The sequence below is a fragment of the Ciconia boyciana genome, chromosome 32, assembly GCF_034638445.1.
Source record: "Ciconia boyciana chromosome 32, ASM3463844v1, whole genome shotgun sequence".
NCBI classification, from domain to species: Eukaryota; Metazoa; Chordata; class Aves; order Ciconiiformes; family Ciconiidae; genus Ciconia; species Ciconia boyciana.
Window position 1 is genome coordinate 713,573 of NC_132965.1, and position 11,095 is coordinate 724,667.

The following is an 11,095-nucleotide window of genomic DNA, read 5'->3' on the forward strand; positions in this document are numbered from 1 at the left end:
TGGGACCCCCAGGCCCCCATCCCCCCCAAGACGCTTGGGTCCCCCCTCCCCCAGACACCTGGGTGCCCCTCCCCCCCAGACGCCCGTGGGTGCCCCCAGACCTCCCCTCCCCCCCAAGACACTCGGCCCCCCAGACCTCCCCTCCCCCCTCGACGCCCGTGGGTGCCCCCAGACCTCCCCTCCCCCCCAAGACACTCGGGCCCCCCAGACCCCCCTCCCCCCTCGACGCCCGTGGGTGCCCCCCAGATCCCCCCTCCCCCCCCCGGGGCCTGGGTCCCTTGGGTGGGGTGGGCGCCCCACGGGGGGGTGCCCCATGGGTGCCCCGTGGTGAGTGGGTGCCCCTCCGTGGGGGGGGAGGGGACGACACCCTGTGGGGGGGTGCTCCATGGTGCGTGCCCCCGTGGGTGGGTGGGTCCCCCCACGAGTGGGTGCCCTTTGGAGGGTCCCTCCACGAGTGGGTGCCCCATAGACCCCCCCCCACGGGTGGGTCCCCCCATGAGTGGGTGCCCCCCAAAGAGCGGGTGCCCCACGGGTGGGTTCCCCCGTGATGGGTGGGTGGGTGCCCCATAGACCCCCCCGGGGGTGGGTCGCCCCATGAGTGGGTGCCCCATGGGGGGGTCCCCTGTGGGTGGGTGGGTGGGTGCCCCACGGGTGGGTCCCGCCATGAGTGGGACCCCTATGATGGGTGGGTGGGTGCCCCATAGACCCCCCGCGGGGTGGGTGCCCCCCAAAGAGTGGGTGCCCCACGGCTGGGTCCCCCCACGGGTGGCCCCCCCCGTGAGTGGGTCCCCCATGCCGGCTGCTTCCCCCATGATGGGTGGGTGGGTGCCCCATAGACCCCCCACGGGTGGGCCCCCCACGGGTGGGTGCCCCCCAAAGAGTGGGGGCCCCATGGGGGGTTGCCCCACGAGTGGGTGCCCCACGGCTGGGTCCCCCCACGGGTGGCCCCCCCCCCATGAGTGGGTCCCCCATGCCCATTGCTTCCCCCGTGGGTAGGTGGGTGCCCCATAGACCCCCCACGGGTGGGTCCTCCCATGAGTGGGTGCCCCATAGACCCCCCACAGGTGGGTACCCCAAAGAGCGGGTGCCCCATGGAGGGTTGCCCCACGAGTGGGTGCCCACGGCTGGGTCCCCCCACGGGTGCCCCCCCCCCCATGAGCGGGTCCCCACGCCCGTTGCTTCCCCGTGATGGGTGGGTGGGTGCCCCATAGAACCCCCCGGGTGGGCCCCCACGGGTGGGTGCCCCCACGGGTGCCCCCCCATGAGTGGGTCCCCCATGCCCATTGCTTCCCCCGTGGGTAGGTGGGTGCCCCATAGACCCCCACGGGTGGGTGCCCCCAAAGAGCGGGTGCCCCATGGAGGGTTGCCCCACGAGTGGGCCCCCCACGGGTGGGTGCCTCCCAAAGAGCGGGTGCCCCATGGAGGGTTGCCCCACGAGTGGGTGCCCCACGGCTGGGTCCCCCCACGGGTGGCCCCCCCCCATGAGTGGGTCCCCCACGCCCGTTGCTTCCCCGTGATGGGTGGGTGGGTGCCCCATAGAACCCCACGGGTGGGCCCCCCACGGGTGGGTGCCCCCCACGGGTGGCCCCCCCCCATGAGTGGGTCCCCATGCCCATTGCTTCCCCCGTGGGTAGGTGGGTGCCCCATAGACCCCCACGGGTGGGTCCTCCCATGAGTGGGTGCCCCATAGACCCCCCCACAGGTGGGTACCCCCAAAGAGCGGGTGCCCCATGGAGGGTTGCCCCACGAGTGGGTGCCCCACGGCTGGGTCCCCCACGGGTGGCCCCCCCCCCATGAGCGGGTCCCCCACGCCCGTTGCTTCCCCCGTGATGGGTGGGTGGGTGCCCCAGAGCCCCCCCCGGGTGGGCCCCCCACGCGTGGGTGCCCCCCCGGGTGGCCCCCCCCATGAGTGGGTCCCCCATGCCCATTGCTTCCCCCGTGGATAGGTGGGTGCCCCATAGACCCCCCCCCACGGGTGGGTGCCCCCAAAGAGTGGGTGCCCCATGGAGGGTTGCCCCACGAGTGGGCCCCCACGGGTGGGTGCCCCCAAAGAGCGGGTGCCCCATGGAGGGTTGCCCCACGAGTGGGTGCCCCACGGCTGGGTCCCCCACGGGTGGCCCCCCCATGAGTGGGTCCCCCATGCCCATTGCTTCCCCGTGGGTAGGTGGGTGCCCCATAGACCCCCCACGGGTGGGTCCCCCCATGAGTGGGTGCCCCATAGACCCCCCCCCACGGGTGGGTGCCTCCCAAAGAGCGGGTGCCCCATGGAGGGTTGCCCCACGAGTGGGTGCCCCACGGCTGGGTCCCCCCACGGGTGCCCCCCCCCCCCCCCCCCATGAGCGGGTCCCCCACACCCGTTGCTTCCCCCGTGATGGGTGGGTGGGTGCCCAGAGCCCCCCCGGGTGGGCCCCCACGCGTGGGTGCCCCCGGGTGGGTGCCCCCACGCGCGGTGGGTGCCCCCAGCTGCTGGAGGGGAGTACAACGCGACCTGGACGCGGCGCTGGGGCTCCCCCGCCCCCGCCACCATCTCCACCCTCTGGGCCCTCTCGGTCGCCATCTTCTCCGTGGGGGCATGGCCGCCTCGCTGGCCGTGGGCGAGCTGGGCGACCGCCTCGGCAGGTGGGCGGGGCTTGGGGGGCGGGGCTTAAGGGGCGGGGCTGCGGGGGAGGAGGATGGGGGGAGGCAGCGTGGCCGCTCGGGTGAGGGGGAGGAGGGGTGGGGGCGGGGCTTGGGGGAGGAGCGTCGGGGGTGGGGCTTGAGGGGGTGGGGGCGGGGCTTGGGGGAGGAGCGTCAGGGGTGGGGCTTGAGGGGTGGGGTCGCGGAGGAGGCGGGGCTTCGAGGGGAGGGGCGGCACGGCTGCCTCGTTGGGGGTGTGGGAGGTGGGGATGGGGGCGGGGCCTCGAGGGGAGGGTTTGGGGGTGGGGCCAGAGAGGGGAGGGGTTGAAGGGGTGGGGCACGGGGGGCATGGCCGCGCCCCTGGGGGGGGGGGCGGGTGTGGGTGGGGCCTGAGGGGCGGGGCTTAATGGGGAGGAGCCTCGAGGGGTGGGGCTTCAAGGGGCAGGGCTGGGTGGGGCGTGGTCAAAGGAAGGGCGTGGTCAAGGGGTGGGGTGTGGTCAGGGAGGGGCGTGGCTAAGAACGGGTGTGGCGGTTTGGGGAGGGGCGTGGCCAATGGATGGTGTTGCCCATTCAAAAGGTGTGGCTAGTAGGGGCGTGGCCGGAGGAAGAGGGTGGGGCGCGGAGGGGGCGTGGCTAAAGATGGAAGGGGGCGTGGCCGCCAGCCCGTGATCCCGCCCGCCCCCCCCCAGCAAAGGCGCCTTATTGGCCCGCAACGGGCTGGCCGTGGTGGGCGGGGCCCTGATGGGCGGGGCCAAGCTGGGCCCCACCTACATCCTCATCATCATTGGCCGCTTCGTCATCGGCGCCTACTCAGGTACCGCCCCTTAAAGGGGCAACGGCTCTTAAAGGGGCAACGGCCCGCGATGTGTCTGGGAGGGGGGTGGGGCGGAGTGGGGGAGGGGAGGGCGTTCCCCACGCCTGACCCCGCCCCTTCCGGCAGGCCTGGCCGCGGGATTGGTTCCCATGTACGTGGGGGAGGTGGCCCCCACGCGCCTGCGGGGGGCGCTGGGGCCCTGCACCAGCTGGGCATCGTCAGCGGCATCCTGGGGGCGCAGGTGGGGAGGGGCGGGGGAGGGAGGGGGAGGAGCGGGGGTGGGGTGGGGCCGGGGGGGCTTGAGGGGTCTGGGGGGGAATGGGGGAGGGGTGGGGGAAGTGGGAGAGGGGGATGGGGGAGGGGATTTTGGGGTTCTGGGAGGGGGAGTTGGGGGCGGCTGGTGGAGGGGAGGGGGATTGGGGGGCTGGGGGGATGTGGGGGTTCGGGGGGTCTTGGGGGAACTGGTGGAAGCTGGGGGTGTCCTGGGAGGATTTGGGGGAACTGGGGAGGGGAAATGGGGGAGGGGGATTTGGGGTCCCTGGGGGTGGGGGAGCTACTGAGGGCGGGGGTTGGGGAGTCGCAGGGGAGGGTCCTGGCGGGGTTTGTGGGGGCCTGGGGGCACCGGGGAGGGGGAGAAGGGAGTGACACATCACGATCTAGCACGCCCCGTCACGACATGTCACGACATGCCGCAAAATACCGCGCCGCCTGGCGGCGCGGCGCGGCATATCGCGGCGTGTCGCGACGTAGCGCGGCATATCGCGGCTTATCGCGGCATATCGCGGCTTATCGCGGTTTATCGCGGCATATCGCGGCAGGTCCTGGGGCTGGAGGAGTTGCTGGGGACGGAGGAGGCGTGGCCGGCGCTGCTGGGGCTGGGGCTGCTCCCGGCCGCCCTCCAGCTGCTGCTGCTGCCGCTCTGCCCCGAGAGCCCCCGGTTCCTGCTGGCCCGGGGCCAGCGCGCCCGCGCCCACCGCGGTGAGCCTTCGGCCTCGGAGACCCCCCCCCCCCTCCTCCTCCTCAGCCTCACCTTCATCCCCCTGCACCCCCGCCCTCCTCCTCCTCCCCCACATCTTCCTCCCCCTCCGCCAGGCTCTGTGACTCTTCCTCCCCCCCCTTCCTCTTCCTCCTCCTCCTCCAGCCCCTGACTCTTCCTCCTCCTCCTCTTCCTCCTCTCCCCCCCCCGTGGGGTGCAGGGACGACGCCCCGCCCCCATCCCACCCACCCCCTCTAACGCTGTCCCTCCGCCCCCGCCGTCCGTCTGTCCCTCCCTTGTCCATCCCCCTCTCTCTGTCTGTCTGTCTGTCTGTCTGTCCCTCCCTCCCCCGTCCCTCCCTCCCTCCCCCATCCGTCTGTCCCTCCCCTGTCCGTCCGTCCCTCCTCTGTCCTCCCCTCCCCCCATCCGTCTGTCCCTCCCCTGTCCGTCCGTCCCTCCTCTGTCCTCCCTCCCCTGTCCGTCTGTCCCTCCCTCCCCCGTCCCTCCCCTGTCCATCTGTCCCTCCCTGTCCGTCCGTCCGTCCCCCCCCAGGCCTGGTGTGGCTGCTGGGGGCGGAGCCGGCGGAGGCGGGGCTAGCGGCGCTGGAGGCGGAGCTCCAGGGCCCCGCCCAGCGGGTGGGGCTGCTCCAGCTCTGCCGCAGCCCCCGCTACCGGCAGCCGCTGCTGCTGACCCTGGGCATGCACCTCGCCCAGCAGCTCTCGGGCATCAACGCGGTGAGGGCGGGGCCTCGGGAGGGGGGCGGGGCCTCGAGGGGCGGGGCTGAGGGGGCGGGGCCGGAGGGGAGGGGCTGCGGGAGCCTTGCCCTGCGGCCGCCAGGCATGGGGAGGGGAGGGGTCTAAGGGAGGGTGGGGTCAGAGGGAGGGGCGGGGTCTAAGGGAGGGCGGGGTCAGAGGGAGGGCGGGGTCTAAGGGAGGGCGGGGTAAGAGGGAGGGGGCGGGGTCTAAGGGAGGGCTGGGTCAGAGGGAGGGGCGGGGTCTAAGGGAGGGCGGGGTCAGAGGATGTGGTCTAAGGGAGTCAGGGGTCGGGGCATGGCCTAAAGGAGGGCGGGGCCTCGGGAGGGGGCAGGGCCTCGAGGGGCGGGGCTGAGGGGGCGGGGCCAGAGGGGAGGGCTGCCGGGGAGCCTCGCCCTGCGGCCGCCAGGCATGGGGAGGGGAGGGGTCTAAGGGAGGGTGGGGTCAGAGGGAGGGCGGGGTCAGAGGGAGGGGGCGGGGTCTAAGGGAGGGCGGGGTCAGAGGATGTGGTCTAAGGGAAGTCAGGGGTCGGGGGCATGGCCTAAAGGAGGGCGGGGCCAGGGAGGGGGCGGGGCCCAATGGGAGGGTGGGGGTCAGGGGGACAAGGTCTAGGGGAGGGCGTGGCCAAAAGGAAGGGGCGTGGTCTAAGTGAGGGCGGACCCGGGGGCGTGGTCTAGGCCAAGGGGGCGGGGCTGCTGGTGGCCATGTCCTCCAGCTCTCAAACAGCAACCGGGGGAGGGCGGGGCTTAAGGGGGGGCGTGGTCACTGGTGGGAGGAGCCATGGGGCAGGGCCAGGGAGGGGGTGTGGCCTGGAGCATGGAGCCTCATGGGGGAGCCTGGGGGTGGAGCTTTGCGGGGCGTGGCCTCACCGGGGGGGCGTGGCCTAAATGGGGTGGAGCCGGGGAGGAAGGGCCCGCGGACGGGGGGCGTGGCCTGCGGATGGGGGGCGTGTCCTGAGGCTGGCCCCGCCCCCCCCAGATCTTCTACTACTCGACGGCCATCTTCGAGGGGGCGGGGCTGACCCGCCCCGCCTACGCCACCATCGGGACGGGCGTGGTCAACGTGGCCGCCACCGCCCTGTCGGTGAGCCCCGCCCCCAGCCCCGCCCATCCCCTGTGTCCCCAGCTTGTCACTGCGGGGGGGTTTGGAGGGGGTGGTGTCGTGGGTGTGTCCCCAAGGTGCCACCCAGGGTGGTGACAGGCCACGCCCACCCCCGCTGGGAGCCCCGCCCCCCCACTGTCCCCAACCTGTCACCCTGGGGGTCCCCGTGTGTCGTCCCCCCAGGTTGGTGGTGGCCCCTGTGTGTCCCCCCCGTGGTTGTCCCCATGGTGGCCCCCCGCCATGTCCTGTGTCCCCACCGGGGGGGGCAGTGGTCCCCGTGTCCCCATGGTGTCCCCTGGGTCCCCGCAGAGGTCCCGGTGTCCCCACGTGTCCCCCCCCCCCCATGGCCGTGGTGGTCCCCACAGAGATCCCTGTGTCCCCCTGTCCCGTGTCCCCCTGTCCCCTGGTGTCCCCTCTGTCCCCCGTGTCCCTCCCTGTCCCCCCTTGTTCCCCCTGTCCCCTCATGTCCCCCCATCCCCCGCGTCCCCTTGTGTCCCTCCCTGTCCCTTTGTGTCCTCCTGTGTCCCCCATCCCCGTGTCCCCCCATCCCCTCGTGTCCCCCCACGTCCCCCGTGTCCCCCTCGTCCTCTGTCCCCCCATCCCCTCGTGTCCCCGTCACTCCCTGTCCCCTCGTGTCCCCCCATCCCCCCGTCCCCTTGACCCCCGTGTCCCCCTCCCTGTCCCTCTGTGTCCCCTTGTGTCCCTCCCTGTCCCCTCATGTCCTCTTGTGTCCTCCTGTGCCCCGTGTCCCCATGTCCCCCTGTCCCCCCTGTCCCCCTGTCCCCATCCCCCGGTGTCCCCCGTCCCTGTGTCCCCCCTGTCCCCCCAGGTGCTGCTCCTGGAGCGCCTGGGCCGGCGGCTGCTGCAGCTGCTGGGGCTGCTGGGGATGCTGGGCTGCGCCGGGGGCCTCACGCTGGCCCTGAGCCTGCAGGTGGGGGCCCGGCCGCACCCAAACCCTGCACCCCCAAACCCTGCACCCAAACCCTGCACCCCAAAACCCTGCACCCCAAAACCCTGCACCCCAAAACCCTGCACCCCCAACCACACCCAAACCCTGCACCCCAAAACCCTGCACCCCCAAACCCTGCACACCCAGCCGCACCCCAAACCACACCCCCGAACCCTGCACCCCAAAACTGCACCCAAACCCTGCACCCAAACCCTGCACCCCAAAACTGCACCCCAAAACTGCACCCAAAACCCTGCACCCCAAAACTGCACCCAAACCCTGCACCCCAGCCGCACCCAAAACCACCCCCGGAACCCTGCACCCCCCGAACCCTGCACCCCGGACCCTGCACCCCAAACCTGCACCCCCAAACCCTGCACCCCCAACCACACCCATAACCGCACTCATAACCCTGCACCCCCAAACCGCACCCCAAAACCCGCACCCATAACCGCACCCATAACCCTGCACCCCCAAACCCTGCACCCCCCCAGGCGGGCCGGGGCACAGAGGGCCCCTCCTCCCCCTCATCCGTTCTGGGGCCCCCAGGGGCAGGGGCGTGGCCAGGGGGCTGGGCCTGGCCCCTCTACCCCGCCCCAGCCCCGCCCCTCCCCCTGTACCCCTTCCTCCCCCATCCCCATCACCCCTCCCCTCTTCCCTCCCCCATAACCCCTTCCCCCATCCCCCTCCCCTCCCCATCGCCCCTCCCCTCAGCCCCTCCCCAGCCCCTCCCCTGCACCCCTTCCCTCCCCCATTGCCCCTCCCCTGCACCCCTTCCCTCCCCCATAGCCCCTCCCCATCCCCTCTTCCCCTCCCCATAGCCCCTCCCCAGCCCCACCCCACTCCTCCCCCATAGCCTCCCCAGCCCCTCCCCTGTACCCTCCCTCCCCCATAGCCCCTCCCCTCCCCCTGTACCCCTTCCGCCCCTCAGCCCCCTCCCCGCCCCGCCCCTCCCTCCCCCTGTACTTCCCCCCTCAGCCCCCTCCCCCGCCCCTCCCTCCCCTGTACCCCTTCCCCTCAGCCCCTCCCCGCCCCTCCCCTCCCCCTGTACCCCTTCCCTCCCCTCAGCCCCTCCCCGCCCCTCCCTCCCCTGTACCCCCTCCCCCGCCCCTCCCCTCCCCCCTGAGCCGTTGTGGCCCCCCAGGGGCGGGGGCCGCTGCCGGGGGGGCTGGGCCTGGCCTCGGCCCTGGCCTTCGTCGCCTGCTTCGCGCTGGGCCCGGGGCCGGTGCCCTGGCTGCTGGGGGCGGAGCTCTTCGGGCAGGGGCCCCGCCCCCCCGCGCTGGCGCTGGCCGGATTGGTCAACTGGGCCGCCAATTTCGCCGTGGCCATGGCCTTCCCTGCCCTGCAGGTGGGGGGGAGGGGCGAGGGGTGGGCGGGCAAGGGGACAGGGGAGGGGTGGAGCAGGGAGGGGTGGTGTGCGAGGGGAGGGGAGTGGGTGTGCGAGGGGTGGGGTGGTGAGGGGAGGGGTGAGTGTGCGAGGGTGGGGGATGGGTGGAGCAAGGCATGGGTGGGGGTGGGGTAAGTGTGCGAGGGGTGGGGAGGGTGGGTGTGCAAGTGGGGGATGGGGGTGAGGGGAGGGGCAGTGAAGGGGGTGGGTGTGCAAGAGGGGGATGGGGGTGGGGGATGGGTGTGCAAGCGCATGGGTGGGTGAGGGAGGGGTGAGCGTGCAGGGGATGGGGTGCAAGGGGATGGGCCTGAAAGGGCGTGGGTGGGGAGGGGGAGCATGCAAGGATGGGGATGGGTGTGCAAGGGGGGATGGGGTGTGCAAGGGTAGGGAGGGGTGAGTGTGTGGGGGAGGGGTGTGCAAGGGGAGGGGAGGGGTGTGGGGGAGGGGTGTGCAAGAGGAGGGGAGGGGTGAGTGTGTGTGGGGAGGGGTGTGCAAGGGGAGGGGTGTGTGTGGGGAGAGGGTGTGCAAGGGGAGGGGAGGGGTGTGTGGGGGAGGGGTGTGGGGGAGGGTGTGGGGGTGTGCAAGAGGAGAGGGGCGGGGAGGGGTGAGCATGCAGGGGAGGGGCCTACGAGGGGAGGGGCACACAGGGGGGAGGGGCACACACGGGGGGAGGGGCCCGCCCCCTTTCTCCCCTCCCTCCCTTCCCCCAGGGCTTCGCCCCTCCCCCGCGGGGCCGGGGGTGCCCCTGACCCCGCCCGTTGCCCCCGCAGCGCGCCCTGGGCCCCTTCGTCTTCCTCCCCTTCGGGGGGCTCCTGGGGGCCTTCGCCCTCCTCACCTTCCTGCGCCTCCCCGAGACCCGGGGCCGCCCCTTCGCCCCGGGGGGGGCCCCCCAAAAACCCCCCACCGAGCTGCGGCGCCTGGCGGGGGGGGAGGAGGCCTGAGGGGCCCCCCGGGGACCCCGAAAGAGGAGCCTGGGGGGTCCCAACCCCCCCCCAGAAGAGGCAAGGAGGAGGGGTTGGGGTCCCCCTGCACCCCTAATTTAGGGGACCCCCCCAAAGAGTTAAGGTGGGGGGGGCCAGGGGGGTTTTGGGGTCCCCCTGCACCCCCAATTTAGGGGACCCCCCCCAAAAGAGTCAAGATGGGGGGGGCACAGGGATTTTGGGGTCCCCCTGCACCCCCAATTTAGGGACCCCCCAAAACAGTCAAGGGGAGGTGGGGGGTTGGGGTCCCCCCGAACCCCCTATTTAGGGACCCCCCAAAAGAGTCAAGATGGGGGGCCACAGAGATTTTGGGGTCCCCCCCAGGTCTTTCAGGGTGGGGGCACCCTGGGGGTTTTGGGGACCCCCACCCCCCTTTCAAATTTGGGGTCCCCCCCACCCCAAGCATCTCAGGGTGGGGGAGGGCAGGGGGTTTTGGGGTCCCCCTCCCCACCCCAAGTGTTTGGGGGGGGGGGCTCCACCCCAATCTGGGGTCCTCCCCCACCCCCCAAGTGTTTTGGGGGGCCCCAGGGGGTTTTGGGGACCCCTCCGAGTGGCTCGGGGGGGGGAAAGATTTTGGGGTCCCCCCGGGCCCCCCAAACCCGCAGCTGCCTGTACATAAACGCTGAGTCCAACCCCGGCTCCTGCTCCTTACTTTAAGGGGGGCCCCCCCAAAAATAGGGGGCCCCCCCCAAAAAAGGGAAGCACCCACAAAACCCCGAGGGGTCCCCCCAAACTGGGGGACACCCCTAAAGTTGGGGGGACACCCCCAAACCTGGGGGGGCCCCCCAAACCCCAGGCCCCCCCCCCCCCCAAAGACCCAGAGGCGTGTAATGCTCAATCACCCTTTAATTAGGGGGTGTGACAAATTGGGGGGACCCCGCTACCAAGGGGGACACCCCAATATCAAGGGGGTCCCCGATATCAGGGGGCCCAGGGAACCCCAATACCAAGGGGGGCATGGGGGGACCCCAATACCAAGGGGGCTCCCCAAATTTGGAGGCTCGGTGTCACGGCGCCGGTGGTTCAGTCGTCTGCGGGGAGGGGGAGATGACTTAGGGGGTCGGGGGCCCCCCAAAAATTGGGGACCCCTAAAATTTGGGGGCCCCCAATTCCCCCCCCCAAAGGAATTGGGGTATACTCACCTCTAGGGGCTGATTTTGGGGGGGCACCGAGGCCGCCCCCCCCTCCTCAGGGACAAGCGGGGGGGCCCTGCTGCTCTCCGGCGCGCTGGGGGGCCTGGGGGACCCCAAAATTAGGGAGGCCCCCCGTGATGTGGGGGTCCCCCAATTTTTGGGGTCACTGAGGGGGACCCCAAAAGTTAGGGGAACCCCTTAAAAGGGGGGGAAAAGGGGGCGGGGAATGGTGAGCCCCAGTTTGACTCCCCCATCTACCCCAAAGGGAGGGGAATTTTGGGGGCCCCTAAAATTTGGGGGGCCCCCTGAAAAAATTTAGGGGGTCTTACCTGGGGGGGCTGCTGGCGGCGGCGCTGGAAGAAGGGGCGGTTGCGACGGCGTTGGGGT

The 11,095-nt window shown here is 72.1% G+C and overlaps 1 protein-coding gene across 1 annotated transcript; it reads left to right on the forward strand.

The window, feature by feature from the left end:
• The first annotated feature begins 2,514 nt into the window (after positions 1-2,514).
• On the forward strand, positions 2,515-9,582 carry SLC2A4 (solute carrier family 2 member 4). The gene is given in 10 exon segments (XM_072848655.1): positions 2,515-2,619; positions 3,306-3,430; positions 3,557-3,625; positions 3,628-3,671; positions 4,249-4,408; positions 4,959-5,140; positions 6,137-6,241; positions 7,089-7,190; positions 8,353-8,556; positions 9,366-9,582. Coding segments are annotated over 10 exon segments (1,209 nt in total). The 5' UTR covers positions 2,515-2,572; the 3' UTR covers positions 9,537-9,582.
• The last annotated feature ends 1,513 nt before the right edge of the window (positions 9,583-11,095 follow it).